Source organism: Oryx dammah, unplaced genomic scaffold (genome assembly GCF_014754425.2).
Source record: "Oryx dammah isolate SB20612 unplaced genomic scaffold, SCBI_Odam_1.1 HiC_scaffold_14, whole genome shotgun sequence".
NCBI lineage: Eukaryota > Metazoa > Chordata > Mammalia > Artiodactyla > Bovidae > Oryx > Oryx dammah.
In genome coordinates, this window is record NW_024070198.1 from 49,735,917 (window position 1) to 49,763,105 (window position 27,189).

Genomic DNA, 27,189 nt, shown 5'->3' on the forward strand with positions numbered 1-27,189 from the left:
CCCACCACCAGGCGCCCACCACCAGGCGCCCACCACCAGGCGCCCACCACCAGGTGCCCACCATGGAAAAATGCAGGCGCATGTGCACACCGGGCTGGACACAGGTGTTTGTGGCAGCTTCACCCCCAGGCTGCGGACCGCGCAAGCGTCTGCCAGCAAGTCTGGACCGGCTATGGGGCCAGCTAAGCACCGCTGGCAGTGGCAGGGGAAGAGCTGCTGAGACGCGGGAGCGCGGCGGCGTCAGCGTGAGGCCGCCACTGGTGGCCCCCGCGAGTCACCCTGTACACGCTGCGTCCACAGTTTGGTGAACCTCAGTTGTCCGTCCATAGCGCTGTGAGCAGTCACGTGGCTAATGGCTGAGACGCAGTCAAACTTTAAATTACTTAACTGAACAAGAATATTTCCATCACCAGCTGACTCCACGTAAAAGCCACGCAAAGTGCTCTGTGTGTCTCATGGTCAAGGAAACAGAACGCTCCGCAGGAAGTAATAGCAGAGTGCGCGTCACTGCGCGCTGTGCGGCTCTGGTGAGGAAAGAAGTCATTCTTTAGGTTAAGTGAGGCTGTCTGGGTCTTGGGTGTAGCATGGCCCCAACTCAGTCAAATAGTGTGCACTTTGCTGCGCGTTTTCTCCCAACCTCGCGTGGGCGGGCGCGGCCGTCCGGCGTGGAGCCAGCCCATTTGGTCGTCACTTGCAGTGGGGCCGTGGTCTGCAGTGGGGCACCTGGCTGCCCCGTGGTGCCAGAGGGGTCCCCATGGCAACGGGCAGGTGCCGCCATCCCCACGGGCGGATCTCGCCCCACCCCCGCCCCCGCCGGGCGCCCCCAGGCGGCCCCCCACCGTGGCGCCTGGTGAAAGGCCAGTGTGCAGGGGGCTCGGTGAGGGGCCCCTGCCTTCACGCCGATCCCTGGTGGTGGTGGTGGTGGCCTGTCTCTGCCCGCCCACCCCGCAGGCCCCTCCGGTGGTGCGCTTGGCGCGCTCTGCGGGTGGGAGCGGGGCCTGGCCGGGTTGCGGGGCAGCGCGGGCCGATCGGTGATGGGTCAGAGCCGCAGACGGGTGTGACTGAGCGCGTGTCACCGGCGCCTGGAAACAAATGCAGCCCCGGAACGTCCTGGTGAACAACTGAAAGATTGTAAAGCTCTTAAGGACTCCCGTGCTTGTTAGCGTTTTCTGACAGGAAGTCAGTGAAGCGGACGCAGAGTGGTCTTGCCGACCGGTGTGTACCTCACTGCCCTCTCAACCGTCCTGAGTGGCATGTTCCCCCTGCCCCCCCGCCTGGAGCTTCCCTGCTCCCCCAAATGCTCCCGGGGACCTCTAGGAGCCCCCAGCCCGAGCGGACACCTCCTCCAACGCTGGCCGCTGGGGAGCTCCCGGGAGACGCTGGGAGCTGCGGGGACCTTGGGCTTCAGAGCCCGCTCCCATAGGAAGGCAGGTGTGGGGTGTCATGAAGGCCGGGCCCTGTGGTGCCCGTGGGTTTTAATTCAGCGGGCGGGGGACGTGGCCTTCACGCTCTGCGTGTCACATCCATTCTGGATTTGTGTCTGTGGGGCTCACCCGTCCACATTATGCCACGTCCTGTGTGTGCCAGCGCCGTCGGCCAGAGGGGAACGGTGTGGGCTTGCCAGGTACAGGGGTCCTGACGGGCCCTCCTCTCCAGCGGGCGTGAGGCTCCGACGACCCGCAAACCGGGGTCAGAGCTGGCGGTCCTGGCCCGGCTGGCCAGGCCCCTCCTGCTCCCCGGGGCCGCATTCTGGACAGAGCCTTGGAAGACCAGCTGCACGGTTTACCGGGCTTTCAGGCAGAAACGGCTACAGTTCGCTCTTCATCTTGATGTTAAAAGTTGGTTGTCAATTCTTACTGCTGATCTGATGGACGGGGCCCAGGGATGGCCAGCGTCCCCTTGGAGCGGTGCCCCCCGGGGCTGGGGACAGTGCCTCCCGTGTGCACCGCCCCCCATAAGTGGCTCAAGCGCAAAAGCGCCTGCACAGGAGACTCAGTCAGCCGGGCCGGCTGTGCTGTGTGCCCAGCGCTCTGGGTCGCGGGCGAGTAAAGCTGAGCTGCTTTCTGTTTGTCTAATTTTCTTTATATAAACCCCCTCGCTCCCCGCACCACTCAGGAAAACAAAGGCTGGACACAGCTGTCCGAGCTGGGCCCAGACCAGCCGGGATCAGGCAAGGCCAAGACTTCTGAGTTGGCCCCAGGACCTGGGGACGCGAGATCTGATTGTGCTGTACGAGTGCGGCGGCCCGAGCACAGGGCCACGGCCCCCCTGGGCTCCGAGCCCTGCTATTCAATAAACGGAGGCCCTTCTTCCAACCGTTGAAATTACCTAAAGGGTTTTCCGAAGAGAGAGAACAAATCCAATCAAATCATAACTGTTGTACCTCGTTCCGGAGTTAAGTGTATTTTCTAAACTGTGGGCCTGGTACAGAACCTCCTCCCAGGTTTCATCTATTATCACAATAATTGAGTTTGTCGCTGGAATTAGATTTATCAAATTGCGTTATCCTCTTCAGAAATTGGGTAGGTAGCCTGGCAGGGCGTGGCGGAGTTAATCCGCTTTGCTGAAGCCCCCGGTGGCTCCGCACAGCGGCCGGCCCCGGCTCAGACATCTCCCTGTCACCCCGGACACCACGTTATTTCTCCTCGATCCCCTGTGCAAATAATGACATTTGAATCGAGCATTAACAGGCTTAATTACTTTAAAATTGTCATTTTAATTTACACTGATATAGTATTGATCATACAAGCAGAGATTAAGCTGTTCAGTGGAGCGGATGATGGGGAATTAAGCAGTAAAGGGCCCTCCAGGGGCCGCGCACTGCCCAGCGAGTGCGGAAGAGGGATGATGCTGGTCGGTAATGAACTGGCGGCATGCGGGGACATGAATCTCAGGCTGCAGGAGAAGCGGAAATAATGGGGTTTGGGCGGCATTTGCAGGCTATTCATTCGCTGCCATGCACCAATTCTCCGGTGATTCATCCGCCCCACCAACATTTATTTATCCAGCAAATTCCGCGCTCTGACCTTTTGGCTGAGCGCATCGACCTGAAGTTGGAGCAGAGATCTTTCAGGTGTGACTTTTGTGTCTGTTATGCTCACGCGTGTCCAGTCCCGGCCCACAGAAGCCTCAGGTTTTGGGGACGCTCTCGTGTCCAGGCCATGCGGTGACCGACAGCGGGAGGCTGGGCCGGGTGGGTATCACTGGTGCCTTTTAGATGAGAGGACTGGGGGTCTCGCATATTTTGTGGGGAGTCGCAGCCCATTGCCTCCCTCGGGTTCATATCCCAAGTTATCCTGCAGTCAGAGCGGCCCCCACCGCCGGTCCAGGCGCTGCATGGGGAGACGATGTGTAAACGGAGCTGAGACCGCCCCTTCCAGGGGGAGTACGTGGACAGACTCCTCCCGCTCACGTCAGAGCACTTCAAACAGCTTCACCTCCGACCGTTTCCCTCTGAGGAGGTTACGTAATAAAAACTCAGCATGATTGATTTTATGGCTCAACAGGGAAAAATGGAATTCCCGGCCGCTGTTCTACAGCAGGGTTAATCAGAGCGTGATGGGGACGGGGACAGACGCAGCTCCCACAGCGGGTGGGCTCTGATTCCACGGGGCGTCTCTCCCCAGGGTGACCTCAAAGCTCGCTTTCCGGCTCACTTGTTCCTGCCGGGCTCGCGTGTCCTTACCCGTGGACGGCAGCACTCGCTGGGCTGAGCTGTGTGCTTTTGGCAGAAACGGCCGTGCTGAGGCATCACCAGCTCTGCTGCCTTCATTGAGCACCTGCTGTTTGCCAGGGTTGTTTTGAAAGTCCTCCCACAATCCCACTCTTCAAGACTGGGGGCCTGGGGACAGAAAGGCCCAGAGACACTAGTGACCAGACCTGGTGGGCAGTCTGGAGGGTCACAGGCATGGCCCCCACGGCCCCAACCTGAGGCCCTCTGTGGCCACGCAGGCAGATGATAAGAGAGGGAACACACGCGTGTTGTTCTTCCTGAAGTGTTTAGTTCGTTTGGCTGCGCTGGGTCCTGGTTGCACCACGCAGGACCTTTGGTCTGTGCTGCGGTGTGGGGGTCCAGACCCCTGACCAGGGATGGAACCAGGCCCCTGCGCTGGGAGCACGGAGTCTTAGCCACTCGACCACCAGGAAAGACACGTGTCCTGAACCCCGCGCTTTCAGACCTGCCAGTGCCTCCTTCCAGAGTAGGACAGGCTAGCGACCCAGGCTCATTCTCGACAGGACGCCGCCCAAGGACACTCCTGGGACGGGTGGCCACGCTCTGGCCGCCCACTGGCTTCAGGAGTGGGGCACAGCCCGCTCGCTGGCTTCAAGAGTAGGGAGCTGTAGGGAGCTGCGGTCCGCTGGCTTCAGGAGTTGGGGGCGGCCCGCCCGCTGGCTTCGGGGTCGCTGGCGGCCTCTGGCGGGGGTCGGGGGCGGCCTCTGGTGGGGCGGGGCGGGGGGGCGGGGGCGCCTTGGCTTGGGGGTGGCAGGCTCGCAGTGCTGGGGTCTTAGCTGTGAGTCCCGGGTGCCTGTTCACATTCCACGTGTCTTCCCACGGCGGAGGGTGGGGTCTGCAGGCTGCACCCTGCCCTCGTGGCTCCCGGAGTGTTCAGTGTTGCCTGCGCACAGGTGGCCCTCACAGCCCCCAGCAGCCCGTCCCACCCTCCCTGCAGTCTCTCCAGCACCTAAGCCCCCCGACCCTCCAGACCACCCAGCAAACCCAGGCTCACAACACCCCCCACCCCCACCCCAGGACGCCTTCTCTCACCACCGAGCCCTGGAGCTGCCCCTCCCCGACCTGCCTTCGGCCCCTGGGCCCCGTGTCCCCCTCCCACCGGCATTGCCCCCCACCACACCTGGACCCTTCCCCACGTGGTTCTGCCACTGGGGGTCAGCTCTGACCAGTGGGCAGCAGGACACGTAGGCCGTGGTCTCTGAGGAAAGGGCATTCCTGGGCCGCGTCTGCCTGTCCCAGACTGCCCCGGGCATCAGGCTCGTGGCTGGGACTTGGCGTCCCCCCGGCCTCCCAGCAGGGACCATCAGAGCCCCCCTCCAGCGCCACTGGCCTTCCCCATTGGCAAACACAGGCCGCTGTTCCTCTTTCCTGGAAAAACGCTCCTGACGTCGTCTCCTCCTGGTCCTAGGAAAACACGGCTTCTGTTACTGCCCTCCCAAAGGACACGGAGCTGAGTGTGGCCAGGGCCGCGGCGCCCCGGGGGTGGGCAGCACCGCCTCCCTGAGCTTCAGTCCCACCCATGTCAGGTCGGGGGCCCGTGTGGTCTGGCCCGAGAAGGGGGCAGGGAGGAGGGGCGTGTCTGTCATGTTGTGGCCCCGCCCCCGTGATGTGGGCGTGGCGTGCGTGGGCGCCCCCGCCTCCGCCTCTCTCTGGGTCGGGGGAGGGGGGCGGGGGGGCGGAGCTCCTGCGAGCAACCTGCACACAGGTGGGTGGCCAGGCTTCCCCTGCGAGGGGCGGGCTCCTGTCCTGGCCGAGCGCCTCCCGCCCGCTGCACCACGTTGGTAACGTGTAAGGCCTGTCCCCCACCCTGGCGGGCCCCGGCCGGTGACGGGCGCGGGGGGGGGCGCGGGGGGGGCTCTGACCTCTCCTTGGGCTGGAGGTCCACTGATCTAGCTCCGCCGGGGCCGGGGGAGGCAGACCCCGCGACCACCTCCCCAAACAGGAAGAGCTGGCGCAGGAGGTGAGCTCGGGCTTCTGCTCCGGAACCGAGGTCTGAGCCCCCTGTGCTGCTCGGCCCAGAAGACGGCCGGGGAGGAAGCCGGGCCTGAGCCCGGTGTGCCGCGGGACGGTCGGGTCAGGTCGGCCTCGGGCGCGGAAGGCGGAGCAGGCGTTGGGAGCTGGAGGCGCCCTGACCCCCGGAGGCGCGCGGAGGGCCCCGTGAGCCCTCCTGACGCGTGCGCGGCCCCTCACAGACCTCCGAGGGCCGGTGGGATCAAGCACCCCAGCCAGGGAGAGCCTCTGTGCGCGCGCCCAGTCTCGAGGCTGGAGCCCTCAGAGCGGAAGACACGGAGCGCGGGCTGCAGGCGGTGCGCGGGCTGCAGGCGGCCCACAGAAAGCGTGAGAGCGTCTGGAAGGACGCGGCGTGGGGCAGAGGTGAGCGCCCGCCGTGTGGTCCCGCCGACGTGGCCGAGGGGACGCCACTGAAGAGAAAACAGTGACAGTTTCCCAACAGACGAGGGACAAATACACAAATTCAGGGAGATAAAAGCGCCCAGACAGGTCACAGCAAAACAACAGAACCCTGGACCAGGGGGCCCCTTTGAAAGCGGCTGGGGGAAGACAGGTCCCCGAGAGGGGCAGTGGTGACCGCGATGTTGAGGGCCATCCCCCCGGCCGCGGCCACGCCTGGACGGAGAGGCCAGCGGAGTCCCGCGTCCAGGATGGAGGGCGAACCCAGCCGGAAAGGAGTCGGCTGCAGCGGGCCGGTCCAAGGGGACGCATCCTGAAGGGCGTTCGGCGGGAGGGAGCGACCGCCAGAAGGAAGCGGACCCTGCCGGCAGGAAGGATGGGGCAGGCAGCGCAGGCCGGGGGAGGGCGGGCGTGGCGGGGCCCTGCAGCGGGGAGACAGCCTGCGGTGTCGACGGAGGCGCGAGACCCTCCAGCAGTAGGGGATGGTGGTGCGCCCGACTGACTGCCGGGGCGAGGAGGGCTGAGGGCCCGGGCCCTCTGCAGGTGCTGCTGTCTTAGCATCTCCGTGGAATGGGGCGGCATTAGGTTATTTGAAGCAGAAGTAGATGGCAGTTTCCCAGTGCGGTTGACGTTTGAGAATCGGTTAAATCTTCCTCCTCGCGTTTACTGCGCAGGCGTCTCCTCGGCGCACGCATCTTGTAAACAGCGTCTCCCAATTTGGGTGGCCCTTGAGGCGCGTTTTCACTTAACCGTCCTCTGTCTGGGATGCGCTTTCTCCAGAACACTCGTTAAGAATGAAATTGTAATTGAAAAGCTAATGATTTTCAGAAGACGAAAGATGAAGTCAGAGCTGCTTTAATTACGATGCAAACTCTCTGCGTAATTTAATTGGCATAAAAGTTTATCGATTTGCTTTGCTGATCGTTTAGACATGGGGAATACAAAAACAAATCTCATAAAAAAGTCTGATGTTTTTCTTTGCTTATCATCAAAGCTTTCTGTTTGTGATACTGAAAAGAGCATTCACACTGCAAAGGACTCTCATCTCGAGAGGATGAGATGGTGATGGAGAGTTGAAGGGGTCTGGGGGTGCTCGCTGAGGGGCTCTGGGTCTGCAGTGCTCCGTCGCCCGGGAGGGAATCTGTCTTGCGGACAGGTTGCCTTTCTCACCCGCCGCCGGACGGGCTGGAACCTGCTAAGTCAGGCGGAGGCAGGAGAAGGTCCAAGATACTGTGCTGAGCAGAATGAGTGATTCTGCGGGGAGCGGGCTGGGCCGTGGACGGGACGGCTGAAGTGTTCCCTGGGTGCCGCGTGAGTCTGGGGAGTCCCGAGTCCCCGGCCTGGGCCACGGGCAGCGAGGAGCCCCTCAAGCCGGAACTTCCTGTACGTCGCCCCTGCCCCCCCAGCTAGGCCCAGTGTCAGCACCCCTTCCCAAGCCCTCAGTGTCCCTGCGCCCTGCCTCTTCCCGACCGTGCCTGACCCCCGCTGACCTGTGCGTATCCCTGAGGGCTGCCTGTCACCCCTGCACCCTGGGCCCTCACCGACCCCTGCCCTTCACCCTGGCTCTGGTTCTCCTGGGAGCGCAGCACCTTTGCTGAGGACTCTGCACACAGCGACCACTGCGTTTACATCGGGGCCAGACCTCTGTCCTGGACTCCGGGCCTGCCGCCCCCGTGAGGCATCTTGGGGCCATTTCAGCCTCAGCTCGTCCGAAGCTGGACGCCTGCCCTCTGAGCTGTCCCCACCTCAGGCCACGGCGATGTCCACTTCCAGCTGCTGGCAGGAACCCTGGGCTCGTCGCCCAGGCCCCGTCTGCTCTCAGGATGTCCCGGGGTCGGTGCCCCAGCTCAGAAGCTGGCCTTCCATCCAGAGTCCTGGTCACCGTCCCAGGCCTCACCCCGCCCGCAGGCTCTCAGGCCAGACTCCTCGCTGCCCGAGGTCGCCCTGGTGGTTTGCAGGGCAGGTGCCCTGGCAGGGCCGTCCTGGCCTGAGGGGGCCTTGCCCAGGCAGGTTGGGACCCGGTGACATGTCCTCTCCATGGCCCGTGTCTGCAGGGCCTGCTGACATGTCGGCCTCCTTGCTGCGGTGATCAGACATGTCAACGGCGCATTAACCTCGCGGGGCCTGCCGGGGGCGTGGATGCTGAGGGGACAGTGGGGCCGGGCTGTGACAGGGTTCAGCGCACGGTGCATGCTTTATAAAATGCTTTTTAATTCAGCAGCGGAATATCATTAGCTTTGTACGTAGATGAATACAATGGACAGCCAATTTGATTAACTTCTGATGCTGGCCGTCAGGCAGGAGACAAAATGAAATTACACGCGTCCCTGGCGCGGGCGGGCTGCGGGGAGCGGGGCACAGAGGTCAACAGGGGCCCAGCCGTCACTCCAAGTGCAGCCCAGGGGCTGACCTGGAAAGTCGGTACTTTGTGAACAAGTCAGTTCTTGTTTGCGAGGGTCACAGACCACCTCTGCGGGGCCGGGCACCTGAGACGGTGACACCTGTGTGCAGTCTCTCCTGCAGGCCGCCCTCCGGTGACGCAGGCCAGCGTGGGCAGTCAAGCCGCCCCATCCAATTAGGCTGGCCATCCGCGAGTTTATTATGCCGGAGAAGATCAATGAAGCTCTGCATTGATTGCAGCAGAAGCCTGGTTTCATTTATTATTGTTTATAATCTAATGAATGTTGCAGTAACTTTACTTTGATTTATTACTCAATCTGTTAAATTGTTTTAAAACCAGGAGTCTGGGGGCTTCCCCTTGTGAGAGACAGGGTTGTTCCCCTTGTTGGTAAAGGCGTGTGACCCGTGCGTCGGGCTTGGCTTCTGGTGCTGCTGTGAGGCCGGGGTTGGCTTGTCCTCTGAGGCCTGTTGCGCGTTGGCTCCAAGCCATGGACCCGTCTCCTGGGGAGGTGGGGGACATGTTTCTGTCTCACTGTCCAGTGGTTCCTGCCGCATGCCAGGCCTTGTGCTGGGGACTCAGGTGACCAGGCCCCTCAGGGAGCTGCCTCCCCTCCTGGTAGAGAAGGAAATAAGCACACAGCCAGAGCGGGCAGCACCGCAGAAGGGCGAGGCTGTGCGGGGGCTGAAGTCCGGGAGGGCTACTCAGAGGAGGCAGCGTTTCCATGGGAACGTGCAGCATCAGGGCTCACGTGAGAGGAAGGTGGCAGAACAGGAATGCCCGTGGTGGCAGAGCTTGGCCTTCCTCGGGCCGGAGGCCAGTGTGGCCAGAGCTTTGTGAGTCGGGGGGCTGTGGTAAGGGGGGTGACCGGAGAGTGGGGTACAGGGCCAGGCTTCTGGTGGCCCCGCAGCAGTTGGGGGGAACAGAGGGGCAGGAGTGCAGGGGCTGCAGCAGCGCAGGACGTGGGGCCCCCCCCGGGGCCGGGGACTGAGGGTCCGCAGTGCCCTGAGCGGCGGTCACCTGGGGAGGGGCCGTTTGGGGAGGGCGTGGTGGTGGGCACGCCCCATCCAGGGAGGACAGGGTTCCAGTGGGAGAGGGGGGCGATGCCCCAGGGCCCCGAGTCCAGGAGGCTGGTCCCCGTAGGACGTGCGCATGGGAAGTGTGTGTCCCCCGCCTGAGGCTGACCCCCAGGGGGCACCACACTGGAGCCTGAAGCTGGGATTCGGAGCCTGTACTGCTGCCCGTGGAGACGGAGCGGGGCCCGCGAGGGTGCTGAGAGTGGCGTCCTGCGGAGTCGGGCGACCATGCTGCAGGGAAGCCGAGGTCCAGGGAAGTCTTGCTCTGACTCCCAGGTGGGCCGTCACAGACTCGGCTCAGCGAAGTCACCGGATGGCGAGGATGAGGACCAGGCCGGGAACAGGTAAAGGCCCTGGATGCAGCCCAGCCGCCAGAACTCAACGAGTGTGAGCACGTGTGTGGTGATCAAGCCAGCCTGGGGCCAGGAGTGCAAGGCTGGCCTGACGTTATAAACCCTTTTAGAGCAGTGCTCCGCTTTAACCCCCTATGAACCAGACCTGAGTGTGGCTCAAGGCATGTCGCATTCACGGGAAGGAAGGCCAAGTGCCGTGAAGATGTCCGCTGTCCCCAGGGCAGGCTGTGTGTGATCTGCACCCCCGCAGGATCTCTGGGTGTAATTTGGCAGCTGGTGGAGAGTTTCACTTGGAAGTACAGAGGGCCAAAAATAACAAAAGCAGTTGTGAAGAAAAGCAAAACGGACCATTTATCTCCACTACTGAATATGAAGACTTATTATAAAGCTAAGCTAGGAAAAAGTGCTGTTAGAAATAGACTGATGAGAGGAGTCGAGAGCCCACAGAACAACCCTGGAGAGATGGGAGTGTGGCCTTCCCGTGAGTGACGGGGAACCGCATGGCTGGAGTGATGGAATCGCGTGCACGAAATGGCACTGGGCGCCTGTGCCCTGCCCACAGATAGGTCCCTGGCGTGGGAAAAAGCAGCCTTACGCCCCTTCCCTCTCAGCCCGGCCCTGCCCCCCGCTCTCCGGTCGCCCCCCCTCACCACAGCCTCTCTGGCCACGCTGGCCTCCAGCCCAATGACGGCCATGCTCTGCCATCGTGGGCGTTACCTACTTCTCCAGCCTCTCCTCATGTGAACCTAGATGCTTCTGGTTTCCATGGAAATGCTGCCTCCTCTGAGCAGCCCGGGTATCAGAGGCAGTGAGACTCGTCGTGGAGTTAGAGAGAACTCTTGCCACACCAGACATGGAAGCCTAAACTGTGAAGGGGGTGTCGGCTTGTTTGGCTCCCTTAAAAATAAAAGCTTCCATTCAGTGGAAGATGCCACAGAGAACCGACGAGGTGAGCCGAGGCGCGGGAGACGCGCCCTGTCGTGCACGGGGAACGGACAGCGGACTCGGGGTGAGAGCAGGGCGGTCAGCAGAGGCCCACGCACCCCTGTGCCGGAAGGAGGCGCTCGGCTGCTCCAGAGGGCGGGCAGCACAGCGGAGGCGGCTGCTGGTCGCCCACGGGGCCTGCGGCCGCGGAGGGCTGCCAGCTGGCCCACCGGCGCCAGGACCAGGCAAGGCGGCGGGCAGCGGGCACCAGGCACCACTGGGCGGGGAGCGGGGTCAGCACGGCGCCGTGTGGAATCCCACGTGGAATTCTGTGCCTACCCACCGCAACCCAGAAACTCCAGCCACGTGCCACACTTAGTACACGTGTGCAGGGATGTGCGTGTCTCTCACGTGTGCTCCCTGCACCATCAGCGCCCATAGTGAGCGCCTGGGACACGTGTCAGTGTGTGAGAAGACGTGTGTGTTTCCCTTCTCCGTGCTTCTGGAGGGCACACTTGCCCCTGCGGCTCTTCCTCGGTCGGTTTGACTCGAGCGTTAGGGGCCGTCTCATCCCTGGGAAAGCCAGAGATCCGACATGGAGGCAAGGGCGTCACGCCAAGACGGTGCGTTCTGGAGCACCCTATTCGTTTGCCAATAAGAGCCGGTGGACGCATATCCGAGGGCTGGCCTCTGCGGCCACGTCGCCTCCCACCGCGGGTGGGCAGTGGCTCGTCTGTGGGACCCTTGGCAAACCCGCGCTTCGTGTCTGCTGGATGTCTGCGGACGCATGGCTTCTTGTCCAGTGTGGGGAGCGGTCTCCCCACCCCCTGCCCCCTACCCTGGGTCAGCGTGTCTGGAGAGTGGCTCGTGGTCCTCAGCCCTCAGCCCCCCAAAGGCAGAGGAGCGCCCAGGTACGGCCCTGGGTCCCATCAGCCGTCAGCCGACTCAGTCACTGCGGGAGACCGTCTTTGCAGTGTTTGCAGCATTTGCAGACCCTTGAGGGGCCTCGCGCTGCCAGGCAAGTGGAACCAGGGGCCCTGGACCATGTCTCCTGCCGCCTTCCCCCTGGTGCTCACGTGGGAGTCGCACGGCCCGGGAGCCAGGCTCACGCTGCACCCCGTCAGAGCCCGGCCGCTGGATCCCCGCAGCCTCCGGGCGAGTCTGCCCCCAAGGCCGCGCTGCCTCCGTCGGTTGGGGCTCCTGCCCCGTGCCTGAGCCCCCATGGACACAGCAGCGGGTGCTGTGTTTCACTAATGGAGGAAACAGGCTCTCCTGAGAGTCAGGGTTATAAATATGTAAAAAGCATTTTAATTGTTTCTAGCAAAGCAGACAAGGAGTCGATACTTCCGGCATGACGAACACTCTGCTGACAGTTCTGGGGTCAGAGGACCCGCGGGCCGGCGCCCGGCCCCACTTGCTTCCCTCCAGACGTCCTCGCAGCTGCTGACAAACGGGCCCTGAACCGCGTCGATGGGGTCGGTCAGGAGTCGGAAAAGTTGGGTGGCTCTTTGACTTGAAATACTCATTAGAACTAATTATGGATTTTCTGACTCTATGAGTTACAGTTTCTGTCCCTACATTGGCAATTTATTTTCCATTTATCATAAACTTCTTAATATTATATTAGCTTTATTGCATTCAATGAGGCAAGAGTTCAAATGTTTGCAATCGTGTTTATTAGGCTTTTTCTGAATGCTAACTATCCTCACAGAGATGAAAGGATGCCCATTTACAGGCCCGCATGAGCGGAGCGGCTGTTAGGATTCACTTCCTGGGGTCCCCATGCTGCCCGAGTCTGCTTCTTGGAGGGGCCTCGGCTGTCCGAGGTCAGAGCAGAAAGCAGAGGCCGGGCCTTGGGCGTGCGCATGGAGGGGCCGCAGCTCCCCTCGGGGAGGGTTCAGGGCAGCTGGTGACAGCTGGGGTCGGGTGAGCGGCACGTGGGCTGTTTATTCTGTGCCTGCAGAGCCCCAGCCACTGACCACATGCCTGAGTCCTCATCACACACAAGGGGACACACACGTGTGTGCACTCACACACCCCAAGTGAAGTTTGAATTCCAGGTCAACAAGTGACTTCTGGCTTCTGACTTCCGTCCCGCCCCGCCCAGGCCTGCACTTGGCCCCCTGGGGGGGGCGCTGGGCCGAGCTGGTCGCCCAGAGCTGCTCCTGGCACCGGTGGGCAGCTGGTGGTGCTGCTCGCGGCCGGCGGCTCCGTCCTGCAGGGTGGGCCCCGCAGCAGACGTGGGCAACGGGGTGTGCGCAGGGGCCTGGCTCGAGGCTGGAGGCTGGAGCACAAGGTGCCCGGGTCGGGAGGTGTTGGCCCTGGCTCCCGAGGCTCAGGGGCCGTGACTGGCCACCATGAGTCGGACTCGCCTTCTCGAGCAAGACCGCTTGAGAATCTTCTCAAGCCGTTCACTTGGTTTCTCTTTTTGCTCTGCAGGCGCTAGGAAGCTTTTACTTTCTTCACGAATCCTTAAAAAACATCTATCAATTTGACTTTAAAGGTAAGACGCCACGCTGTCCTTCATCTCCTCTGGGATTTTCTGTCCTGCTGGACCCTGCCCACTGCCCTGAGGTCTGGCTTCTCCCAGCCCCTTCCACCCAGTGTCCCTACGAGGGGACCGCAGGTGTGTTTTGGTCGAGGCTTTGCCGCGGTCACGCAGCAGGGACTTGGGAGGACTCCTGCTCTGTGTCTTTGAAGCCTCAATGGTCAGCCCGCCCCGGACGGCTTCCCCTCTGGCCCCGGGCAGCCCACCCCCGGGCCACACCCCTGCCACCCCTCTCGGCTCAAGCCGGGGGCTCTGGCTTTCCTATAACAGAGCTAAGAGGAGAAGGGAACGGTTTGTATCTGTGTGCCTGTCAAATGTGAGAAAGTGGGAAAAAAGTGAAAAGCACCGCCAGACGGTGTGCTTCAGGAAAGAGCGGGCGAGAGCGTGTTTGCGGCGGAGCCGACAATGCCGCCCGCGTTCACTGGGCAAACCCTATGCGTCTCCCGAGGGTCCCCTAGTGCTCACGCGCGGAGGCCGTGGGTCTGCCCCGGTCTGAGGGCCGGCCACCCGCAGGGTGTGTGTTGACCGCTCAGGCAGGCTCAACTCGGCATGTTGAGCGTCGAGCTCTCTGAGCTGTACCAGGGCCGTGGAGCCGGATCACAGGCCTCTGCGATGCTTCCCAGGTGTGAGGACTGTCTCGCAGTCTGTTCAGAGTTGTCCTGTCTGCTCACTCCGGAGACAGAGCGCGCCCACAGGCCGAGAAGCAGTGATTCCATCAGCCTGAGAGCAGGGTCCCAGCAGCAGGCGTTCACTAGGCCATCGCCTGCGGGCGCTCTGCCCCGCCCAGGGGCTGAGAGCGGCCCAGCAGACCTGGCGGGAGCGGGCTGCTCTGCCCACGCTCTTGCAGACTCTGGACGGGTGTCAGGTCTGCGGGGCCGTGAGCGGGGTGGCAGGAGGGTGCAGACACAGCAGCTTCCGGCACAGCTGCAGCAGAAGGGCTTGGCTTCTAGCGAACCTGCGTCTCCAGCCCTACAGGTGCCGCCTCTGTTGAGCGTCTCCTCTTTTCAAGTAAGCCTTTGCAGAAATGCTGTATCACTACCTCAAAGGCATGATGGAGTGCCTGGCCAGCCCACAGTCTGTTTACAGCTGTACCTTAGGTGGACGTTCGACTCCAGCAAGACCTCCACATTATCAGCGGCAAGAACTGTGATGACATGGGCGGTGGTCATGCCCTGAGCAGACAAGCCTGGCGTGGCGCGGTGGGTGTTCCTGCCGACCCACAGCAGTGGGCGCGGCCGGAGAGTCTCAGGCAGGTGTGGCCGCCGGCCCCCGCTCCCCCACTCCTGCTCTTCAAGGCTTGCATTTCTGCCTAAAATTGAGCTTCAGCAAAAGCAATCCAGGTTTGTGCAGTTTGAACACACTTTAAAGAACAAACAGCCTGGATTTTAACAGAAGCTTTCCCACTTAGAAAGTTGAGATGAGACAGATGAAAGGGGCTCCAGTTTCTGGTCCGACACGAGACGAGCAAGGAAGTAGTCACTTCAGCCTCGCAGAAGAGACAATCCAAACCAGCTGAAAGTAGGTGACTCTCCATGGACCCCTCAGAGGAGCAAGGCTGCGGGACAGACTGCTGCCCCTCAGGCTTGGGGGGAGGCTGGCAACACTGAGCAGTCAGGTCGCGGCAGGGCGGCCCCGCGCGCCCATCCTTGGCCCCCCTTCGTGGGTTGGCCTCCAGGAGCCCCACTAAGTTCCCAGGATGAAGATCAAGGGAAATCCCTGCATGCCTCTGGCAGGGGAGGAGAGAGTAGCAGTTGTGAAACACCCAGAGCTTTCTGTCAGGTCTCCCAGTGGCCTGACCGCAAGGAAAGCCCTTGACTAGAGTCCAGCCCACTGGGGTCTGATCGAGGCCCAGCCAGCGGGGAGGGAGACAGACAGCCCCAGCGTCCCCTCAGCCTCCTGTCACACCTGAGCAAGAGGAGCAAGTGAGACCCAGAGTAGGCAGAAGAGAAGAAGCAGTGAGACCAAGAGCAGACTCTCAGTGCAGAGTCAGTAGACCAGGAGCAGACGCTCAGTGCAGAGTCAGTGCGGCTGGGGGCCGACTCTGAAAAGATGAGCGAAACTGGGACCCTTTAGCCAGGCTGACAAAGAGAGACACGTATTCACATCAGAAGCGAGAGAGGGGCCATCACTGCTGACCCAGCGGGCATTAAAGGGCAGTACAGGGGTACTGTGAGCGAGGCTGCGCCTGTGGACTTGAGGACTCGGAGGGCCCGCTTCCTTGAAAGGTACAGTCTATCAAAACTCATTCAAGGAGGAGCAGATAAGATGAGCTATCTGTTAAAGGAAATCCAGTCAGTCCTTAATAACCTTCTGAACAAGAAAGCGTCAGACCCAAATGCTGTCAGTGGTGAATTCTAGTAAACATTTAAGGAAGAAATTATACCGGTTCTTTAGAATCTCTTCCAGAAAGTAAAAGCAGAGAGAAAACTTTCTGATCCATTCCACACGGCTAGCATTACCCTGGTTCCAAAACTAGATAAAGATATTACAAAAAAGGAAAACTGCAGGCCAGTATCTCTCATGAACGTACAAAGCAAAATTCTCAACATATTGATAATGTTAGCAACTCAAAACTAGCAACATATAAGAAAAATTATGCACTGTGACCAATTCAGATTTATTCCAGGTATGTAAGCCTGATTTACCATTCAAAAGTCAATCAGCGTAGTCCATCACATCAATAGGCTAACAAAGAAAACCACATGATTATATTAATAGATGTAGAAAAAAATATTTCAGAAAATACAATGCCCATTTATAATAAAAACTCAGGAAACTCTGAATAGAGGAGAACTTCCTCAACTGGATAAAGAACAGCTGCAGAGATTCTTCACTAAGTCATACTCAACACTGAAAAGCTAGGTCTAGATGCTTTTCCCCTAAGGTCAGTGTCCAGGTGGGGTCTCCACTCTCACCTTTTCCCTTCCACATCACACCAGGAATCTTGGCTACTGTAATAGGACAAGAGAAGGACATAAAAGTCTTATGATAGGGAGATGTCTTACGTCTTAGGTAACTGGTTTATATAGGGAATCCTAAGGAACTAACATCAACAGCGGTAGCAGCAGAAGCTAGTACCAGTAAGCAAGGTTGCAGGATATGAGGTTAATAAGCACAAGTCAAGGGCTTTCACTGGCGGCATTTATCATGTAGAATTCGAAATTAAGAACGTAGCTCACATACCAAAAAGAAGTACTTGGGGAAAAATCCAGCAAAATGCGGGTGGCACGGGGGTTTCCTGGTGGCTCAGTGGTGAAGAGTCCTCCTCCCAGTACAGGAGACACAAGCTCAGTCCCCGGGCTGAGATGACCCCACGCGCCATGGAGCAACAAGGCCTAAGTGCCGCCCCTGCTGAGCCTGTGCTCTGGAGCCCGGGAGACGCAGCTGCTGAGCCCCGTGCTGCAGCCGCTGGGACCCGCAGCCCTAGAGCCCACACTCCACAGCCAGAGAGCCACCGCCGAGCGAAGCCCATGCCCGCAACCAGAGCAGCCCCCGCCCACTGCAGCGAAAGAAAAGCCACGGAGACCCAGCACGGCCATAAGTAGACAAGTTAGATCATTTTTAAAGGATACGGGCGATATCTCCGTGAGAAAAACTATAAAAGCTCGTGCAGCGACGGAAACCCAGCACGGCCATAAATAGACAAGTTAGATCATTTTTAAAGGATACGGGCGACATCTCCATGAGAAAAACTATAAAATCTGATTAACGGAATCAAAGAAGACCCGAGTAAGGGGAGAGACAGTCCGTGTTCCTTTATACGGAGATCCAGTGCTGCCAAGGTCTTCCCAGCCTGATCCTTAGATTCAACACAAGCTTGTTCTAAGTCCCAGAAAGTCATTTTGTGGGTACTGATCAATTTATCCTAAAGTTTATATGGAGAGAAGGCAAAAGACCCAGAATAGCCAACCCAGTATTGAAGGAGGAGAACAAGATTGGAAGGCTGACACTACTCAACTTCAAGACTCTCTAATCAAAACAGCATGATGTTGGTGGAAGAACAGACAAATAGACCAAACGGAGAGCAGAAATGGATCCTCACACACAAAGTCAACTGAGTTTTACAAAGGAGCAAGAGTGATAAAACAGAGCAAAGACAGTCTTCTCAACAGGCGGTGCTGGGATCCATCCATATGCAAGGAAAATGAACCTAGTCACAGACCTCAAACCTGCACAAGTATTAACTCAAAATGAATCAGAGACCCAACTATAAAACTCCTGGACGATAACATAGGAGAAAACGTAGGTGACCTTGGGTTTAGTGATGACTCTTTAGATACAACACTAAGAGCATGATCCATCAAAGGACTAATCGTAAGCTGGACTTTATTGGAGTGAAAAACATGTTCTCTCTCTGTTAAAGAGGATGAGACAACCAGCCACAGACTGGGAGAAAGGCACAAAAGGGCTGCTATCCAATGAAGAGAACTCCTTAAGACTCAGTAGTAAGAAAACAACGCAATTTAAGTGAGCCAAAGAAAGACAGTGCCAAAGAATGTTCAAACTACCACACAATTGCACTCTTCTCACACACTAGCAAAGCAATGCTCAAAATTCTCCAAGCCAGGCTTCAATGGTATGTGAACCAAGAACTTCCAGTGTTCAAGCTGGATTTAGAAAAGGCAGAGGAACCAGAAATCAAATTACCAACATTCGTTGGATCATCGAAAAAGCAAGAGAGTTCCAGAAAAACATCTACTTTTGCTTCACTGACTATGCTAAAGCCTTTGACTGTGTGGATCACAACAAACTGGAAAATTCTTAATGAGACGGGAATACCAGACCACCTCACCTTCCTCCTGAGAAATCTGTATGCACGTCAAGAAGCAACAGTTAGAATCAAACATGGAACAACAGACTGGTTCCAAATAGGAAAAGGAGTACGTCAAGGCTGTATATTGTCACCCTGCTTATTTAACTTCTATGCAGAGTACATCATGAGAAATGCTGGGCTGGATGAAGCACAAGCTGGAATCAAGATTGCTGGGAGAAATATCAATCACCTCAGATATGCAGATGACACCACCCTCATGGCAGAAAGGGAAGAGAAACTAAAAAGCCTCTTGATGAAAGTGAAAGAGGAGGGTGAAAAAGTTGGCTTAAAGCTCAACATTCAAAAAATAAAGATCATGGCATCCAGCCCCATCATTTTATGGCAAATAGATGGGGAAACAATGGAAATAGTAACAGACATTATTTTCTTGGGCTCCCAAATTACTGCAGATGGTGACTGCAGCCATGAAATTAAAAGATGCTTGCTCCTTGGAAGAAAAGCTATGACCAACCTCAGTTCAGTTCAGTCGCTCAGTCATGTCCGACTCTTTGCGACCCCATGAATCGCAGCACACCAGGCCTCCTTGTCCATCACCAACTTCCAGAGTTCACCCAAACTCATGTCCAATGAGTCGGTGATGCCATCCAGCCATCTCATCCTCTGTCATCCCCTTCTCCTCCTGCCCCCAATCCCTCCCAGCATCAGGGTCTTTTCCAGTGAGTCAACTTTTCGCATGAGGTAACCAAAGTATTGGAGTTTCAGCTTCACCATCAGTCCTTCCAATGAATACCCAGGACTGATTTCCTTTAGGATGGACTGGTTGGATCTCCTTGCAGTCCAGGGGACTCTCAAGAGTCTTCTCCAACACTGCAGTTCAAAAGCATCAATTCTTCAACAGTCAGCTTTCTTCACAGTCCAACTCTCACATCCATACATGACCATTGGCAAAACCATAGCCTTGACTAGATGGACCTTTGCTGGCAAAGTAATGTCTCAGCTTTTTAAAGATATAAAAGGTTTGTCTAGTCAAAGCTATGGTTTTTCCAGTAGTCATATATGGATGTGCAAATTTGACTATAAAGAAGGCTGAGCGTCAAAGAAATGGTGCTTTTGAACTGTGGTGTTGGAGAAGACTCTTGAGAGTCCCCTGGACTGCAAGGAGATCCAACCAGTCAGTCTTGAAGAAAGTCAATCCTGAATATTCATTGGAAGGACTGATGCTGAAGCTGAAGCTCTAATAGTTTATTCACCTGATGTGAAGAACTGACTCATTGGAAAAGACCCTGATGCTGGGAAAGGTTAAAGGCAGGAGGAGAAGAGGGCGACAGAAGATGAGATGGTTGGATGGCATCACCAAATCGATGGACATGAGTTATATAGCAAGCTCCGGGAGTAGGTGAGGGACAGGGAAGCCTGGCGTGCTGCAGTCCATGGGGTCGCGAAGAGTTGGACACGACTGAGCAACTGGGCAGCGGAAGACGTGGACAGAATCTCACCCAAGAAGATACACAGATGTGATGAGAAGCTGCCCAGCGTCGCATGCCACCAGGGAAGTGCAGGTTAAAGCCCCACACCCTGGTGAGAACGCCTGAAGTCTGCCGGCATGCTGGTGGGCTCTGGGCAGCAGGAAGTCCCTGTTGTTGCTGGTGGGGAAGCACAGCAGTCGTGCCTCCGTGGTTCCCAGCTCGGCAAGTTCTTGCAAAGCTGCAGACATGCTTACATTTCTTGGCATTCACCCAAATAAAGAACTTAATGGCAACACGCAAACCTGTACAGAGATGTTTATAGCATCTCTTTTCATAATTAGCAAAAACTGGAAGTAACCAGAGTGTATCCTTCATAGATGAAAGAATACATAGACTGGTGGGCCATCCAGACTTGGAATGTTTTCCAGCAGCAAAACGAGATGACTATCAAGACAGAAACTCGAGGAGAAAGCTCAAACGTGTGTTCCTGAGGGGTCGTGGCCTGTTGGGGAAGGCCACCCACGGTGGAGGCAGCAGAAGTGAGGCCGGCTGAACCGGGTTGGGTGGGGCACGGCTCCGGGGCCGCGGAGGTGCTCTGAGAGGCTGTAGCAATGGGTATGTGCATTTGTGGTGTCTGCGTTTGTTGGGACCCCCAGCACGGGCGAGCCCACCAACGCAGGCTGTTGGAAAGGTATGAAAGTGAGTCACTCAGCCGTGTCCGACTCTCTGTGACCCCGGGAACTGTAGCCCACGAGGCTCCTCTGTCCTTGGAATTCTCCGAGCAAGAAGACTGGAGTGGGTAGCCGTGCCCTTCTCCGGGGGCTCTTCCCGACCCAAGGACTGAACCTGGGTCTTCTGCAGTGCAGGCGGATTCTTCACCATCTGAGCCACACCAGGAGGATGGGACACTCCACTTTCAGCTCAATTTTGTAATCCCCAAGCTGCTCTAAAAATAAAATCTTATTTAAGAAAGACCAAGGCCTTCTCCTACCCACCCCTCCCCAGTCTCCTCTTTCCTCAAGGGACCCAGAATTCATCTCAGCAGAAGGGCCTCCTGCCGCAGCCCCCAGCCCCGCCCTCCTTCCAGAGAGCCTCGGGGCCGGACCTCCACGTGGCCCATGCCCTCCGCAGATGGCGTGGGGGCCCAGGCTGCCCCTGGCTCCCCCAGCCGGCTCAGCCCCGCCCTGCTCTGCGGGCTCTGTGACCTCCCCTACTCTGACCCCACCTGTCCTGCGCACTGGCCTCCGTGCTCCCTTTCTGGAGCAGACTCCTCCTCCATCCTGGGCCCTTGTCTGTTTAGCCTCCCCCAGGCACTGGCTGGTGGGGAGTCAGAGGCGGCGGTGTGGGGAGCTGGGGGGTCAGTTGAGGTGCAGAGGCACCCGTAGGCAGGGGCCCGGCTCGCTGGTTTGGGGACAAAGTCGGAGGCACGGCGGCCCACGCAGCCCTGCCCCAGGGGGTAGGGGGGCTCTCGGCGCATCCCTGGGCTCCCCGGGCTCGCGGGGCTCGCAGGGCGGGCCCTGCTCCACAGAGCGCAGCCGAGGCTGCTCGCTGGACACGGGACCGGACCCCAGGGGCACTCTGGCAGGATGGCCCGTCGCGTCCTTTGTCCCGAGCACCCCAGGGCCCTCCCCCCGTCCCCCGGGAGCAGGGAAAGTGTGACCCCCCCCCGCAGCCAGTGGGGGCTTCTGGGGCGGTCTCAGCAGGCTCTCTTGCTGCCGGGCTCCCTGCCGGCGTGTGGGGAGGGCTCGAAGCCTTCTGCCCCCCCAGCCCAGTGAGAGTGTGCGTTTAGCCCCGCAGTGGACTCAGGGACAACGGTCTGTGAAGGGAGTGATCCTGGCCCGGGTGTGCAGGGGTCAGCCAGATACAGGGCAGGTGGGGAGCGGGCCCAGAGCTCCCCACCACCTTGCCTGCGCCCCTCACCCAGTCTCACATGAGGACTCCCCTTCCCTGGCTGTGAGTGATGGCAGGAGGAAATCAATGTGATTAAATAAATTCACCTGGAGCGCAAGTGGACGGTAGCGCCACAGCCCTTTTAAATGCGGCCGTTTGCTCAGGGGGCCAACTAGCCCCGTAAACCTGAGGCCAGGCGCCCTGAGGGTGATAAAATCCAGGCTCAGGGTCCAGCTGCAGGGATGGCAATTTATGGGCCCCGTGTCCCCGGGAGCAGCTGCCTGCCCGGGGTCGCGGCCCTCGGCCTGCACAGGGCTACCCGGCTGGGACGCGGGACTCTGTGGCCCTGAGCTGGGGGTGGGGTGCAGAACTGCAGTCACCCTGGGCCTTCTTCCAGCCAAGAAGTACAAGAAGGTGACCGGCAAGGAGATCTACTCGGACACGCTGGAGAGCACGCCCATGCTGGAAAAGGAGAAGTTCCCGCAGGACTACTTCCCCGAGGTAGGTCGCTGCAGGGGCGGCCAGCACAGTGCGGGGCCGGGGCCGCGGGTGCGTCACACTCGGCAACAGGATGTCCCCACCCGAGTCCCGCGCTGCCGTGCCCTGGCGTCTTGCTCTGCTGGAGGTCCCAACCCGGTGGGTTCGGCAGGGTGGCCTCGGGTGGGGGCTGGAGGACCCACGGTTGCCATCAGCAGGTGAATCTTCCAGCCATCGTCACTCCCAGGCAGAAGACCCTTCCCCGAGGGTGCAGGAGGACTGTCCCTTGGGGCTCCCAGCAAACCTCGCTTCGCGTGTCGGTCACGCTCCGGGCGGGAGCACTGGGGCGGGGGGGCGCAGGCCCTCGGGGGCTCTCCCCATCATTTGCCGAGCAGCCCCCACGCTTCCACAGGGAAGGCCCTGGGGTGCCTGCCCCACAGAGCTCCGGAAGCATAGGGAGGTGCGGCTTGTTCTCGCCACTACTGGGACACTGTCGGAAAGCCTGGGCGCGGCTCCTGGGCGTCGCGGGCACTTTTGCACAGTTAGTTTTATGCCTCCATTACGCTGCGCACACAATTTTGGATCCCAGTCCTTTTAGAGAACGTCGTAATAACCAGTGTCTCTGGAGCCTCCTGACGGTGAAATCCACAGGTTGACCGAGACGGATCACCTTCCCTGGGGGGCCTGTGGACGCAGAGTGGGACGTGACCTGTGAAGCCTGGGGGAGTGAAGAGAGCTGGGCATCACCCCGCCCCCACCCCCATCTCGGGAAGAGCATCGCCACCCCCCGCCCTGCCCCTGCTCCCGCCCCGCCCCGCACCCAGCACTTGATTTCAGCAAGGCCATGGCTTTATTAACTTGCTTTATGACCCGCTCCTGTGGTGAAGGAATTGTGGCTGCTTCCATGAAGGATGAGCCCCTCGTCCCGCCAGACACAGCTTCCCCATCCATTGTCCCCGCCAAGGACTTGATGTCAGGGGCCGCCTCCCAGCCCGCCGCCCCGCCTGCCACAGTCCCTGCCCCAGAGACTGTCCCCTCTTGCCCTGCGGGTTGGGGAGGGCGTGGTGGAGGAGCTCCGGAAGCTTCCTTCCTCGGCACCCCCTCCCCTGACCCCCTCCATGGGCCCTGCAGTCCCCCCAGGCTGTTGGCCAGAGCCGCATTCAGCAGGAGGGTGGTTGAGCTTCCCGGGAACAGAGCAGGGGCTGAGAAGTCATCTTGAGAGGTCGGGTCATCTCCTGGCCTCACCCCCATCCAGACTCCCCCTGGCTCCCCCACAGCCAGCACTGGCCCCGGCCTGAGAGTAACCGGGGACCACAGTGGAAATGGTGCCAGCTCGGGGGAGGCTGAGAGGGGTCTGCAGGACCACAGGGAAGGTCCCGGCGTCTGACACCAGGAGGGCCAGCTTACAGGGGGCCGGGGGGCATTTAAGGGACAGTCCTGAACTGGCCAAGTAGGAGACTCTGGTATGTCATCAGCTTTTCTGCAGGGGGGACCCTGATACCCCAGCAGGGCACCTCGCCTGGTCAGGGCAGGGGCTGGACGGCCCATGGGCAGCGCTGGGCCCAGGGCCTCATGGAGCGAGGACTTGAGGGCCGGGTGGGGAGCCTTTGAGGTAGCCCCCCTTTCTCCCACCCAAGCAGCTCAGTATCTTTGTTTGCGACTTTCTCCTTTAATCGGCCACTCGAGCCCTGAACGGTGACGGGCTGAGGCAAGTGCGGCCCCGGACTGGTGGGCACCTGGGCCGGCAGGCAGCCTCTGCTGGAGCCCAGCCCGCCGGTTCCCTCTCGGCGCCGCTGCCCCAGCCGCTGCCCCCCAGGGGCTGCCCGGTGTCCAGGACGTCGTCCCAGTCCACACCCACCAGGGGGGACGCCCCTGGTGACCCGGCCCGAAGTGGGTGTGCGTGGTACGTCACTGTCACCCCGGAGACTCAGCTGACCCCCCGGCGCCTCTCATCCCCGTCACTGGCCGCTGACTCGGAGGCTGGGGTCCTCTCACTGCCCTGTGGCCTTGGAGCCGGGTCACCGGAGGCTCACGGCCGGGGACTGTGGCAGTCCTCAGAGAGGGTCATCTGTGACGGTCAGCACGTCCTCCTGGGCGGGCCGAGGAGCCCCGTCCATGGATGAGGCCACTCCCTGCAGGGAGGCCCGGCGCCTGACCCAGAGCCTCTGCGAGCCCAGCTCACCTCCTGGCCTGCACCCCTCCCAGGACTGTGGCCTCTTCCGAGGGCGCCCGCACCCCTCACCCTCAGGCTCTGCTCTGCGGGGCACCCTCTCCAGGCCCAGAGTGCCTGGGGTCCCCCCGTTCTCTCTCCTGCCGAGCCCTGAGGGCGTGATGGGGGCTAAAGCGGGCGGGTAGATGGGTGGGCGCGTCAGGGGCTCAGCCGTGGTCGCCCCCAACATGCACACCCTCTGAGGGAGAGGCTGGTGGGGGCTGCAGGCTCCACGGGGGGCCCCTGCCCGCCACAGGCAGAGGGCAGAGCATCTCTGGGGGAAGGAGGCGGGGGGCCTCTGTGGGGACCCAGATTTCTGCACCGCGGCACTGCGTCGCTGGGACGAGGTGACCCCAGGCCGGGGCCCCTGCTCTGCCCCTCGGAATCGCCTGCGTCTGTGTTCCTCTGGGTCTGACGTCGTCTGAGTTTCCAGGGCTTGTTCATTATCCTTTCGTCTTGATGAATTAACAGGAGGAAAATCTTACTGAGAAAAGCACATGTGCTTCTACCGTTCTGTCGATAGTCTGGGATTTCTCAGGTGTGAGAAGCCCCAGGGCCACGTGTCTAGTGGAGGCCCACCCCCCATGGGGTCCTGTGGGTTGGCCGGCCCCCGGCAGGCACTCCTGCTCTGCGGGCAGGCCCGCCCCGCCGCTTCGTTCACACACACTTTAGGGGAGGGAATTAGTGTAAGACTGATTTCTCTTTCTTTTATTACCACCGCTTAAGGATAATCTAACTGTAATTACCATGATGGAGGCATAATGCCATTCCAGATAATTACAGCCCACCGCGTCTAAAACTAACAGAACTCTCCCCGCTGATTTACGGGTTCTTTTGGCTCGACACGCGTTTCAAACACTACCTCTGGGAGCAGCACTTCAGATAATGCGAGACCATTTTTAAAAAGCAGATTTGTGTAGTCGACTGGGGCCGAGGCGGTTTTTTCTCCTCAAGCCCGTGGTGAGAGATTGGTTGTTGCCGTAGATCACGGGGCTCGCGCCGAGCTCTCGTGAAAGATGAATTAATCCCGCTAATGCTCCGAGGCGGGCCTTTCACGGGGGCTCTGTGCTGATAACCTCCCGCAGCCTCCCTTTTCTCACCGAGATTTATGTCGTCTTTTAGTAGATGAAGCCGCCTGTGCTCGCGATCCATCTGCTGGTAAAGGAATCCTATTAACAGGGCGCCTGAGCGGGCACTGGATATTGTCTGCTGAACGACGTGCCCCCACCCCCAACCACCGTGGTCTCCTCTCCAGGGGCGAGGGCCTCTCCGAGAGTCGGGGTGGGTGCCGGGGGGCAGCCGGCCACCCCCGGACGCCGCGGGCCTGGGGCAGGCCGCAATGGCCAGGGCGCCCAGCAGGGTGGACGGGCCAGGGGGAGGCCGGGGAGACCCCAGTCCTGCCCGCGCACTCTGCCTCCATGTGCAGCAAGCATCTGTGTCCAGAAGCTCGTGTGCAGGTGCCCTGGCCCCCCTCCACGTGGGTGCGGACCCGGACCCTGGTCCCGCCTCTGCAGGCCCGCCCAAAAGCCGGGCCTCTGAGGCAGGGCTGCTCTGCACTGCGACTTCCAATTTCCCGACGTGCCCGAGGGCAGTGGGGTGGCGGTGACCACTTCCCATTCTCTGCAAGGGCGGTGGTCCCAGATGTAGGATCAGTCACTGGTTCTCCGGAGAGGTTGCCCCCGGGGGCGGGGGAGGCACCAACCTCCGGTGCACCTAGAGACCCCCCTCCGCCCCCCACCCTGGCGCTAGGAGAGGGTGAGGGCCCCCGAGGACCGGCCCAGGCCCCTGCGGTTGACCGCTCCCACGAGACCACGGGTGCCATTCTCAGCCTCAAGGGCTCCCGGGTCCCACGGCAGCCGCTCCAACCGACGAGGTGGTTCTAAGGTGTGATCAGAGAGGAGGCCAGTGAGGCAGGAGCCCGACAAGTGCTTGTCTGGACTCGAGGCCGCTGTGACCTGGCCAGCCCAGGCTGTGCAAAGGGCGGGGGCCGCCAGCGGAAGTGGGAGGAACCCCTCGTGAAGTCTGGGTGTTGGGGGGTGGGCAGGGATGGGGGTTGGTGAGGGGAGGCCCTTGCTGGGCCGGAGCCCCTGCCACCCTGGACGCAGCGTTGGGATCACACAGCCCCTGCCCCTACGCCCACCGGTCCCCATGGGCCCTCCCCACACCCCTCCTGGGCATCAGCCGCAGGCTTCTCTGGGAGGGCAGATGTCCCAGGAGGCCGTGCCAGAGTGAGGCTGTGGCCTGGGGGTCAGAGTTGGCGATGACGCAATGGCTCGTGGTCCCAGCACAGTGTTGTCCAGAGCTGTCCCGGCCGCCGCCCCCCACCGCCCCTGCTGACCCGTGTGGCCTGTTTGCCTTTCAGTGCAAGTGGTCGAGGAAAGGCTTCCTCCGGACGCGGTGGTGCCTCGCGGACTGGTACGTTCCCCACAGCCCCTGCGGCCAGCCCCAACGCCCCCCCCGCCAGCTGGACAGGGCTGATGGGCCCTGCAATGCCAGGGACCCTGAGCGTGGCCAAGAGGCCCAGACCGCATCCCGGCCCTCGCTGGTGGCCCCCACAGCCACGGCCAGCAGCACTCGCAGCGTGGGTGGGGGGTCCCTCGGGAAGTCGGGCACCCCCACCCCTCTGCTGGGATGGGGCATCTCGAGGAGCCCACGCCCCAGCCGCTGGCGTGTGCCCGCCCACCTGGCTCTGCACTGCGACTGCTCCGCTGGCCGACCGCTGCGGCCCCTCCTCGGGACCGCCCCCATGTCCACACGACCCCCTCACTGGGGCCGCACGCGGTCAGGGCGTCCCCTGGGTGGGGGTCCCAGAGCTCTGGGGCGGGAGGAGCCGAGACCACCGCAGCCTCCTGACCCGGCCCCCAGCTGCCACCCACGGCCCAGGGAAGGGCTCGGGGGCCGCCTGGGCTCAGCGGTCACCGTGCGGCCGGAG

The 27,189-nt window shown here is 60.2% G+C and overlaps 1 protein-coding gene across 1 annotated transcript in view; it reads left to right on the top strand.

The window, feature by feature from the left end:
• Positions 1-27,189, top strand: part of INPP5A (inositol polyphosphate-5-phosphatase A) — a 134,360-nt gene that overhangs the window by 83,456 nt on the left and 23,715 nt on the right. The window contains exons 5-7 of the mRNA XM_040255107.1: positions 13,333-13,396; positions 21,969-22,072; positions 26,620-26,672. Coding sequence (XP_040111041.1) covers positions 13,333-13,396; positions 21,969-22,072; positions 26,620-26,672 — 221 coding nt within the window. The remainder of the gene's footprint in view (positions 1-13,332; positions 13,397-21,968; positions 22,073-26,619; positions 26,673-27,189) is intronic.